General features: G+C 37.0%; 1 protein-coding gene across 2 annotated transcripts; it reads right to left on the bottom strand.

The window, feature by feature from the left end:
- Positions 1 to 738: 738 nt before the first annotated feature.
- LOC117123564 lies at positions 739 to 9100 on the bottom strand. Of its 2 annotated transcripts, XM_033269541.1 has the most exons (5): positions 8946 to 9069; positions 8603 to 8751; positions 3398 to 3549; positions 3104 to 3257; positions 739 to 2337 (listed from the first exon to the last, which is right to left on the bottom strand). In XM_033269541.1, the coding sequence occupies exons 2-5, from the start codon at positions 8640 to 8642 to the stop codon at positions 2177 to 2179; spliced, it is 507 nt and encodes a 168-aa protein (XP_033125432.1). In that variant the 5' UTR covers positions 8643 to 8751; positions 8946 to 9069; the 3' UTR covers positions 739 to 2176. The 2 variants fall into 2 exon arrangements, with proteins under 2 accessions (XP_033125432.1, XP_033125433.1); XM_033269542.1 differs by lacking the exon at positions 8603 to 8751 and having other exon boundaries at positions 8946 to 9100.
- Between the last annotated feature and the right edge of the window lie 2589 nt (positions 9101 to 11689).

Below are 11689 nucleotides of genomic sequence, written 5' to 3'. Positions count from 1 at the left end.
TATATATATATATATATATATATATATATATACAATATATATATATATATATATATATATATATATATATATATATAAATTCCAATACTAAAATACATATAATCTCTGTTTACCTATTTCTATTTATTCTTTAAATTGTTAATGTACAGTTAGGAGATCAGGAGAGAGATGCTGAACAGCATGAGTAGTGCCCAAAGGCCTACCGGGGTCAGTTCTCTGGGGCAACAGGCCATATAGGCACCAAGAACCAAAGCAAAATGAACCCCTTCCAGTTGTGGAAGAAACTGGAAACATTACTTTGAAAACCCAGGCTCTTAATGGCAGTTTGACAGTCACAATTCCGGGTGATTAGAGCAGAGGTACCTAATCCTAAAAATTGATTCAACTATGGTCAAACAGAGGAGTGTGCGGCCTCATTTAAAAAATCGTATCCGTCATTAGTGCCTTTGGACCCTGTGTCGGGGACCTTGGGCTCTGTGTCAGGGAATCTCTGGCACCGCCACCCGACATTTCCTCCCTGGGCCTCCTGCTTGGACCCTAGACCCATAATAGAACCCTGGCTATGAATGAAAATAGATAACTGAGTAATAACTAGGCCTTTTAAATGTCTAAATACCTAAAATGCTGTAGCTTCTCTATGCCAAATCAAACCACTTGGCCCCTAGGCAATCTGAGAACCATGTCATTACTTTTGTAACATTTGTCATGCATAGTGCGGCATTCTCCTCTCCTTGGATAAACTTTTATCATAAGCTTTTCTGGAGATTATACACTTAAGAACTGAAGAAAAACAGTGCTGCCGATGCTAACTGCAGTCTTTCAAATAGCTCTGTATAAAGCTTGGTTTCCATACAATCACTACACGCTATTGCCAACAGCTTTCAATGATACTGGTCGGTCGAATTGGGGAGCCTTCCCGATTGCGTCGGGGAACGAAAACACAGTAGCGCTTTTAAGGAAACCAGGCTTCAATCTGTACCTTACGATTATTACCTTATTTATCCAAATAAATGCTCCGGGGCGTTTATTTTTAGAGAAGGGCTTTTGAGGGGTGTTTATTCAAGAGAGGCATTTATTTGATGGAGGCAATTATTTTTTTTGGTGTAAAACGGATATGTATATACTTTGATAAACGCCCCCTTACCATAAATTCGAATAAGCGCAGCTCCCAAATAAACGCCACACCAAATCCGATTTTTTTTTTTGCTAAGCACCACTCTCAAATAAGCACCGCTGTGCTTAATTGAGAGTATATACCCTGTGTGTAATGAAACACTCTGAGAAACAGGGTTTTAAATACAATGTATACAGCGTTAAAATTAAAATGAATATATCACACAATGAAGACAAAAGCATTTCTTTATAAACAATTATTTACGATGACATAGGACCTATGACAGGCCTACAGAGTTACGGGAATACGTGAGATAGGTAACATGTGAACGGCCATGGAAGCTCGACACCAATATTTTTTCATAAGCGCCTCTCCGAAATAAGCGCCGCACTAAAGCATCCAAACATTTTTATAAGCCCTGCAGCGCATATTCAAGCATTTATAGTAATTTGACTGTAAATGTGCAACTACAACAACACATAATTATAACAAAAATGTTTTACCGCATGATAATAAAGGCTTATTAATCCTAACCAGGTTCGAATAAATGTAATTCTACTGGAGTAGAACATTAATAGAATTTGTTGAGAATGATGTTGCTTCCATTTTTTTTACAGTCATTTGGTGGGGTGGGCGTTTATTCAAAGCAGCGTTACACTATATTAAATTTTCCTTATTAAATACTAAAACTTCCTTGACAAGCAGTGCTAGTATCTCAATGGCTGGGTAAAGCTCATGTGAAATTAAAAAGTTATAGTGGTTATTGTAAGTACACAATTATTGTTACTCCTTTCCACTAGGTGCAGATCCAGGTATTGTTCAACTAGGGGGCATGAAATGCCAATCGAGTTCCCAATGTTTTAGAGTGTTCTCTTTTTTTGTGACAGTCCATGGATGGGCTAAACTTCTGGAAACTCAACAGTTTTAGCCATTTTCTTTCATTATTCTAAAGATTTCCATTTTTTTAGCTTGCCGGCAGAACTAGATCACCAACCGAAGCTGCAGATAATTGTTAAGTTTATTTTTTCAATATTAACATAAGTTCATCTGGACCGTTGTCTCTTATCTGTTGATAGTAACGTTATGGACATTTGATCCTGAAATAACAATATTGTTGTCCCCTTTCACCTGTACATAGTGTCCTTGTGCTCTAAATTCTGGTTGCCACTGCTGGCCAGCTTGTCTGCCTGGACCCCCTACTTTTCTTGCGTCTGCTGCATCGGCTGAAAGAAAAAGTATTATACTTTGTTATTTTCTTAAATTTTGTTGCAGAAACAACTTTTTTGTTAATAACTCTGTTGCTGCAAAATTTTCTGTCAGGTATTTTAAATACCTATATTGTAGAGCTTTCAAATAAATAATAAATCAAGAATATATTTTATAGTTTTCCTATGTTGCAAAAGCCTTTAAAATAAGCATAAGGAATAAAAAATATAATTAAGCAATAGTTCTTAATGCTATGTATTTGTATAAGAAGCGTGTCTTCTGTAAGAAGTTCAATTTTAGATACAAACATTTATATCAATCCCTCTACAGCAGTGGCATATCTAGAAGTCTTTAAATGTGGGTGCTGATCGGTGAAGTGGTGGTGCTCGATGATCAGTTGAGGGGCGCTAATTCGCAAAATAAGGTGATTTTAGGGGATTTTTAACTACTTGAGCGTGACTTTTTGGTGGGGGGGAGACTGGGGGGAGGCGCGAGTAATTTTTGAGAGGGATGTGTGCCCTCACGCACCCCCTAGATACGCCACTGCTCTACAGGGGTGGTTTCGTGCAGTGGCGAATGTGGGAGTCTTGAAATGGGGGGCCCTGATGGGGAGCGTGAAGGTTAAGAGTGAGCTCGATGATTAAGGTGATTTGAGGTGATTTTTCACTACTTCAGCATGATTCTATTTTGCTGGGGAGGCGCCCCTAGATAAACTACTGTTTTCGTAAGACAATCTATGTGTTAAAAGTGGCTATAATCAACCAGTTAAGACATCTATTGTACCTCCTGCATTTCTTGGCATTTGTGAGAAGTCTGTTGAATCTAACACTGGAACGATGTGTTTTTGTGTTGGACTCTTTTCAAGGCTCCTACGGAATACTTCATATGCTGTTGGACCTTTCCTTGGCAACCAATTCAGAAGCTTAGCACAACGATCCTAAAGGAGAATGGACAACTTAATGGTTATAACTTATACTGAGTGAATTATCGTAGTGTAGGTGATTTATCTTATCCTGGGACAGCTTAACTTACATAGCGTGACTTATCTAAACCTGGTAAGGGGGTAACATATCTTACCCTGGGGTTTGCAATAACATTGAGTTCCTCCAACTCATCTTCATTGAATATTCCATCACCTAAGAGGGAGTTGGACACATGCTCAACATCAATGTTGTCAAGTAAGTACGTCCGATTGGCGGTTAATCGCAATTTTTCATTTGGATTCATGTCTGAAAAGAAAGCATATAAACATGAAAGGCAGGAGAGTTGACAGATAATCAGATGATACTCAATGGCCAAAACCATTCAAATAATTTTTGAGGTAGGCCTACTCTTCTTGAAATCCATGTAACGGAACTACTCTGTACTGTACTACTACTATGACGTCTTGTAACTTATTTTGGACATCTATCACAATCACATCAACCCATTTTTATTTACTTTTTTAAACTGAATGAAACATGTTTCTCAGTGTATGTTCTTCCGAAGCCGTTTTAGCCGTCAATTTTACCAGTAAACATCACTGACCAACCAGTAAAAATTGAGTGTTGGTAGAATAAAAAAAAACACTTATTATGCCTAGGTAGATTAATCTTCTTTCAATAATGAACATCATTCCTCTGTTCCAGTCTAGGCCTAGGCTATGATGTATTGTTGTTTTTTGAAACACCACTTAAAAGAAGCAATACCTCACGTTACACACGCTTATCTGGCTTTATATGAACAAATTTACCAGTATAAATTTTTCAATTGGGAGAACACTGTTTTCTTAAGCTGTACTGAAGAACTTCGAGGGAGCCTAGTAATAATATTAGCCCCCTCCCCTCCCCGTCATTATTATTCAGATTAATAGTCATTCTATTCAGGGGTCCCAAGTTAGAAGAAACCATTTCTGGGAGATTCGTTTAATGACATTAGGGGCACTATATATTCTATGAGGAAAAATGTAGGTACCAAACGAAGGGCAATGCCCACTTCAGGCCCTCCATGATTGGGGCTGAGGTGATGACATGTTTTTTAGAATAGGCACCTTTAGAAGCCCAGAAATGGCACTGTAAACAAATAATCGGCAACAAAATTTTAGGTCTAAATAAAACAAAAAGATTTGTTATTTTGCTGAATTTGCGGGAGATAAGTGTATTTCTGGGATTTTTTTGGTGTTTGCAGGAGTGCGGGAGACCATACGGATTTCCGGGAGACTCCCAGGAGTTCCGGGAGACTTAGGACCCCTGGTTATTTGAACATGATCAGTGCATTTCATGTTGTTATTATCGCCTAGTAGGTTTAGGCTTAATGCTACTTTACAGCATTCAGGAGTGGTATGTATTGAATCATGCTTGTTTAGTTAAACTTAAGTTGGAAGAAGTCATTTCAAGAGATATTTGCAGTGTAGTTTTATTTTGCTCCACACTGTGATACTATTGGCCCATAGACTTCCATGAGAGAATATCAGTGAAATCATGCAAATATTACAAATTTGTGGGAAATGGATTATTTCCGGGGGATTCTTGCTTCAGTTTCGAATTTAAATGGAGACAGCTGGCCCAGGCCCCCCCCCCCCACCACCGAAATTGTTCAGATTTTAAATAATGAAGATATTAAAACAAATTATATTCAAATTTTAAGTTTGAGAGTGCAATTTCTGGCCATCTAGATAAGATAAGATAAGATAATTCTTTATCGTCATGACCACAAACATAGGCGAACATGAAATTAGGTTTCCTTGATATTACACAAGTTGTGAACAGTACAAGGTTAGTAAAAAATATATTAAAACTGATACTGCTAAAATACATGGAATATCCAAAATGAAAAAAAATAACTTAATTTATCTTTGATATGATGAGTTAAATGAATTGAGTTGTGGACAAATTATTTTCTACATCAAGTTGTTTTACATTCTAAAGGACGAAGCCTACCTGATTTATTAACTACATATTTATCATTTAATGGGTGAGAAATATCTTCCATTATTTTCTTAATTTGGCTAAACACATCACGTCTGTATACGTCATCAACGTCGCTTAAAACATTTGGTTCTGAAATTGCCACCCCATTCTATGGATACATGATTTAAAGTTAGTGGGGTCTGAGAGCATCCACCCCTGCCCTCACTATGAAGTGTACAACTTTTTTGGCACTTTTAAACATCCGGAAATAGATGCTGACATCCTGTATAGCCGGTACCATTTTCTCTTTAAGGAGACAGCCACAAGATAGCATGGAGATAGTACGGTATGACTCAAGACATAGTTACCAACCATCTTGCATCGTGCGGGGCGGTCCTGCCTTTCAAAATGATTTTGGTTGAAACAAGCATTTTGCAGAAACCAGGAATTGGTTTTATTAAAAATATAAAAACATTCAAGCAGTAACTTGAGTCATTAAAAAGTATTTACGTGAATACTTAATTCACTGATGCGTTACTAAAATTCGATCAGTATGCCTATACATTTTCTATTTGTTTAAGTAATAAAATGTTGTGTACATTATAGTTTGGGCGCTCAAATTAAACGTACTGTGTACTAAAACTCAAATTGTACGTGGCTCTATTAAAAACAAACACACCTTGAAATCGTTTTAGAACAGCTTAAAGATGTTCAGGTCGTCCTGGACTGTGGTGTATCTATAGGGCTGCTGGGGGGAATGCCCTCCAATTACTCGCGCCCAATTTGTTGAAAAGCACATAAAAACAGCTTATTTTGCGAGTTTTTGACCCCTACCGGACCTCCGCCTCTGGACCCTGGAGGGGCCCCCCCCATTTAACCTGGTGTAGTAACGCATTTCAAATCTCTCAAGTTAGTAACTATGCAAGAAAACATTAGACCTACAGTATATTCACAAAAGAGATATATTAAAGGTCTAAATATCCCTTGTACATAATGCTAAAGAGGATTATTATCACGCTGTAGATGAGTTCTTAAATTGTTAATTTTTTTTTTCTATTAAGTGCTGTGTTTGCTTATGTTAGGCTTTATACCGATTATACTTAAAGGGCCGTCGGAATCGCATCGGCCACCTGCATACTTAAAAAATGAATGGCCCACTTTACGGGTATAAATTTTGATTGCAAGTAATTAGGGACGGCTTGACCCGTATACCTTTGTGTGGTGACGAAAATTTGCCTGACTCCAACCCCCAAAATTTTATAAATAGTTATTTTACATTTATCTTAAAGATCTTGGAACATGGTATTTTCTGTAGAGGGTGCTCTCGACTCGGTTTCAGACGCGAATCTTCGTTAGTTTCCGGTAGCCGCTTTGTGAAAACGTCAGAAGAGGAACGAAGTTTCTTCGCGCGAATCACAATCGTTGTTTGTACATGGTAGAACGAAGCTTTTGTATGGAAAGAGAACAATAAAATGCCGAAATGTAATCAAAGATGGCATAAGCTTGCACGTATTTCCCAAAGACCCAGTTGCTTTTAGAAAGTGGGAAAATTGTGTACAGGTAAAGAGAAGTCACTGGAAAGATAGCCCGTACTCGTGTACAATTATGTTCTGACCACTCTGACGACTGAACAATTAATATAGAGAATCCGGTGAAAATCGGGCTTGGATTTGGAAATAGTTAGGCCTATGTCTATCAATTTGCTATTGTTTGTATATAATTTTATTCTTCATAAGTTAAGTTAAAAACTGACACAAGAGCGATACTAGCCTATCCTGTATCGCTCATCGACCTTACCTGCTGCCTGTCAGATCAGCCGGGCTAGGCCTAGGCCTAGCCCAGACTATCGGTTCGCATCTACTACTACGAGGCTAGGCCTAGGGGTAGATGGTCCAAATTGCGGTAAAGGCCCATATTGCCATAATTACCAATTTAATTACATATAATTAATTAACTGTACATGGTAGTTACAATTTCAAACCTTTCACGGCTTCATCTTCGCATCTTTTCGAGAACAACAACTCTCGCTTACCGATGCAGCCGTTCGATCGGCAAAGAGAAGGAAAATAAAAATGACCTTTTAAACCCGGAAGTGAGGTTTGGGTTTAAATAGCCAATCATGTAACACGTGGCCTTTCCATTTTGGTGAAAGGTAAGCAATTTGTCAACTTGCTTGCATTTTGAATTTTTGTTGGCAGTTGCTTATGGTAATAAGCTAATACGAGAATCGTCCATTTTTTATGACTGAGAAATATATAGAGAAATCTAGGGGAGGACCGCAAATTGGAACACAGACATTGAAAGGTCCTAATTGCGGTAGTAGTATACTTTTTTAGCTTATGCATTCCAGATAAATGATAATTAATGTTTAATACTTGTGTATTCTGTTCTTTTTTCAATAAATAAAGCCTGTTTTTAATAAAATTCACTGCATTGCCTGTTGTCTTGTCTCATTTTCTTCACATATGGAGGTAAAAAAAAAAATAGTTCCCACGCTTACTTCCCACGCTTTTTTCTCACGATGTTTATATCTCCCGCTTGGTATCACGTGCCAACCAGTGGCGGGAATGTGTATCGTAGTTTTGAATCTAGGTCAAGGTCAGGATACACTCACAATTTAAAAACCTTCTATTTTTCATCCAATAACATACTTACGATTCATTGCTTGCTTCTGATTGGTGAGTATAATATATGTTTATTCATTTAGGATTTTTCGATTTACGTTCGTTTTACAGTGTCCTAAGAAAAAATATTATCAATCGATCAATTGACAAAACCGATCGCTAGGCTAATAGCTACTAAATATATTAAAACTGATACTGCTAAAATACATGGAATATCCAAAATGAAAAAAAATAACTTAATTTATCTTTGATATGATGAGTTAAATGAATTGAGTTGTGGACAAATTATTTTCTACATCAAGTTGTTTTACATTACAAGCCTACCTGATTTATTAACTACATATTTATCATTTAATGGGTGAGAAATATCTTCCATTATTTTCTTAATTTGGCTAAACACATCACGTCTGTATACGTCATCAACGTCGCTTAAAACATTTGGTTTTGAAATTGCCACCCCATTCTATGGATACATGATTTAAAGTTAGTGGGGTCTGACAGCATATCCACCCCTGCCCTCACTATGAAGTGTACAACTTTTTTGGCACTTTTAACCATCCGGAAATAGATGCTGACATCCTGTATAGCCGGTACCATTTTCTCTTTAAGGAGACAGCCACAAGATAGCATGGAGATAGTACGGTATGACTCAAGTCTTTCAAAATTTTGGTTGAAACAAGCAGTTTAATTCACAGTCTACGATTGTTACAAGACATTCATAATGTCACAAAAATTGTAGTTTAAACAAATAACGTATCCACAGGACCTACCAATCACACATTGCTGATCATAGCATGTTCTTTCTAGCATGTTCTTCCCGCCTTGCCAAAATGAAATGTCCTACTTTTTAGGACTACATACTACTACTAGGCCTAGTAGTATTATAATTTACTACTACAGTGTAACAATGGTCCTGGACCTGGAGGAAAGAAAGCTGTTTTAGCGCTTGCCATTGCATTGAATTATTTAGGCCTAGACTAAATCTCGTATTGGGGGAAATATAAAACACAAATAAGAAATGTAAACAAGTATGTCATCAATATAACATCTGTAAAGGTCAATGGGAAAATAATTTCAGAAAAAAATATTTAAAATTCAGCATTTAATACGTACCTTAAACATAGGGTCTACACTGTGGGAATTCCCCCTTGTGGGTTGCTGCTATAAATATACTCCTGTATAGACCGCCGCCTAGCAGTTTTGTCTTGAACAATTAAACGCCTCAAGAATGAGCCAAGAATGGTTTTTGAATGATGTTGTACTGACCTAAAAAAATGTTTTGGACATGAGCTATTCAATGCTCTTTAGGCACGGCAAGACACAATAACACCATGGAGACAGTGGCGTATCTAGAAGCATTGAAGTGCTTGAAATTAAAATATACACAGAACAATGTTAAACTTTCACTGTTTTTCTTCTTTTAATTAATCTATCACCATAAAATACATGCCCAGCTACATCCTTGGCGCAGTCGGCAGCGTCAGTCTCATAATCTGAGTTTGAGCCTCACAGAGGGCACAGTTTTTGTGTTATAAATTACTTGTGGCTTTTATTGTTTTATAAATCAATGTTCATTCATTCATAATCATTTTTTTCATCATACAATTTCTGTTAAATTAGCCATTTTAAATATATTTTTCAATTAATAGTCCTGTAATAATTATGTCAGTGGCAAATTCAAAGAAAGGGGGGGGGGGTGCCCAGCCGCCCCCCCCCCCTAAATTGTTCAAGGTTTTAAAAAATTTAAAAAATGGAGATTTTAAGTTTGAGAGAAAAATTTACGCCGTGAAATTGTTTCATCAATGCCGTGACCAGGATTCGAACCAAGGTTAGTGCGGGCTATTTAATCCTGATGTAATAAAACTGAGTCTAAACTTCAATAAACCGATGTCAAATCATGAAACTTGATACCACTTTCATCTTGACCTTATCCATTGTCCATTCATTCATGGATTTTATTCATTCAAAAAACACATAAAGTACCAAACATACATAAGAAAAACATAGGCCTACATACAAAAAAACTAACATTTATACTCGGGATATCTTCGTGGTTGGAAAATTGCTAGGGCAGGAGAACCTAATGTGCAGGGATTTTTTTATTTTTTAAAATTTTTTTTTTGTATTTTGTTTTGTTTTTTTAATTCTGAAAGAAAGAAAAAAGAAGGGAAAAAAAATCAAATTAAGTCTGAGAGTGACATTTCCGACCATCTAGAGGTTCCATCATAAAATGCCTTGCCTTAGCCCCAACCATGGTGGGGCTGAAGCGGTAGTTTCCCCGGTTGAATACCACTCCAGGGATATATATGTAACTCGTTCCTAGCTAGGTCAACCGAAATAAAACTATAAAATAGTCTATGTCCTCATTGTGTGAATGAATGAATGCCCAAAACCCTTTATTAAGCGGAAAATTTCACGTTTTTGGTTAGTGTCCCCTTAACAAGGGTACCCCATTCAGGGAACACCCCTATTAAGGGGACACTTTGTTTGTCCCGAAGGTTTTCCCTTAAGGGTTCTACTGGATTATATTGTATTCATTACTGATAATATACTAAAACGTAATAAATATAGGGCTTATAAGTTCTTAGAACGTGGCCTAGAACTTTCGTAATTATTGTGTAAATTCAATTTTCCTATTTAGCTGGTCTTGTGCCAATCTAGGCCACTCTACATAGGCTCCCTTCAGAAAGGCTTCTACTAATGGATCTTGTTGTGAAGCAGTTTGTGAAGCAGGAAATGTCCCTCCCCCGGAGTACGGTACCGCCTGATTATAAATCGACGAGAAATTTACCGATAGCTAATGATTTCATCCCATTTTATTCCGACCAATTGTATAAAACAAACACTTGCAGTGTAGTAGGTTATCTGCATTTTCAGTTTACATCGATATGTGGAGTTGAAAGCTTGGTGGGATACTTGCTTTTCTTTTTACCATATTTATAGAGGGTGACCTTCCACCTTACCTTAGAAGTCGGCTGATATTCAGGTGCCTTCTTGTAATAAATGAAATAATGTGATGCTTTTATCAGGAAGAATCTTTATGGGCTTAGGGAGTGGAAAAAGTCATTCACACGAATTGAACCAGGACCCTGGGATTAGAAGGCAAGCATCTTAACCGCTATTCAACTCCATTCCTGAGGTCCTGGGTTCAATCCCTGTTAGTGTTGCAGGATTTTTTTTCTCACGACCCAAACAACTCCATGATCCCTAAACCTCATATTAGTTGTGTAAATCATCGTGTGTCCATGTTTGTCTTGTGAAAGTGATTGTCACCTACAAGTAGGACAGTCATATAATTTGCTATTGAAAAACCTTGGTGCATGTTTTTGTGCGTAATAAATAAATAAATAAAAATAAATGAACAAAGATATAAATAAATAGGCCTATCATTTGTAACTAATCTGTCGTGAGTGTTATTGCCGGTTTTATGTTTGTAAAGTTTAACGATAAATCAAATTTCGTACTTGAATCTAAAATTATTATTTAATAGGCCTACTTGTTTTAAACCAGGATATATTTCAGGCAGATGATCTGTTTTTAACTATCCAAATTCATTATAAAAAGAAGAAAAAGTATGATTACGGGGAAAATGATAACACAAACTATCTAAAATAATGAACTATTATTGATTGTTCACAGACTGTTTTTGCTTTGTTTTAATAGGCCTATCTGATACCAAGTAGGGAAAGGACGTTCACCTTCAAACAACTGTAGGAGATGTTGCCAGATACGGTAGTATACAGGCTTCACGGCCAAACACACGCCATCTCACGGCCAAGTTCGGCCAAACTTTTTTTTTCGATATCGGCCAAAATTCGGTAAGATTTTAATCCGATTAGAAGACAACAGTTGGTACA

Source organism: Anneissia japonica, unplaced genomic scaffold, assembly GCF_011630105.1.
Source record: "Anneissia japonica isolate Jap-2015-1 unplaced genomic scaffold, ASM1163010v1 scaffold287714_len2871179_cov188, whole genome shotgun sequence".
Classification (NCBI taxonomy): domain Eukaryota; kingdom Metazoa; phylum Echinodermata; class Crinoidea; order Comatulida; family Comatulidae; genus Anneissia; species Anneissia japonica.
This window is presented reverse-complemented; position numbering and strand designations above follow the sequence as displayed.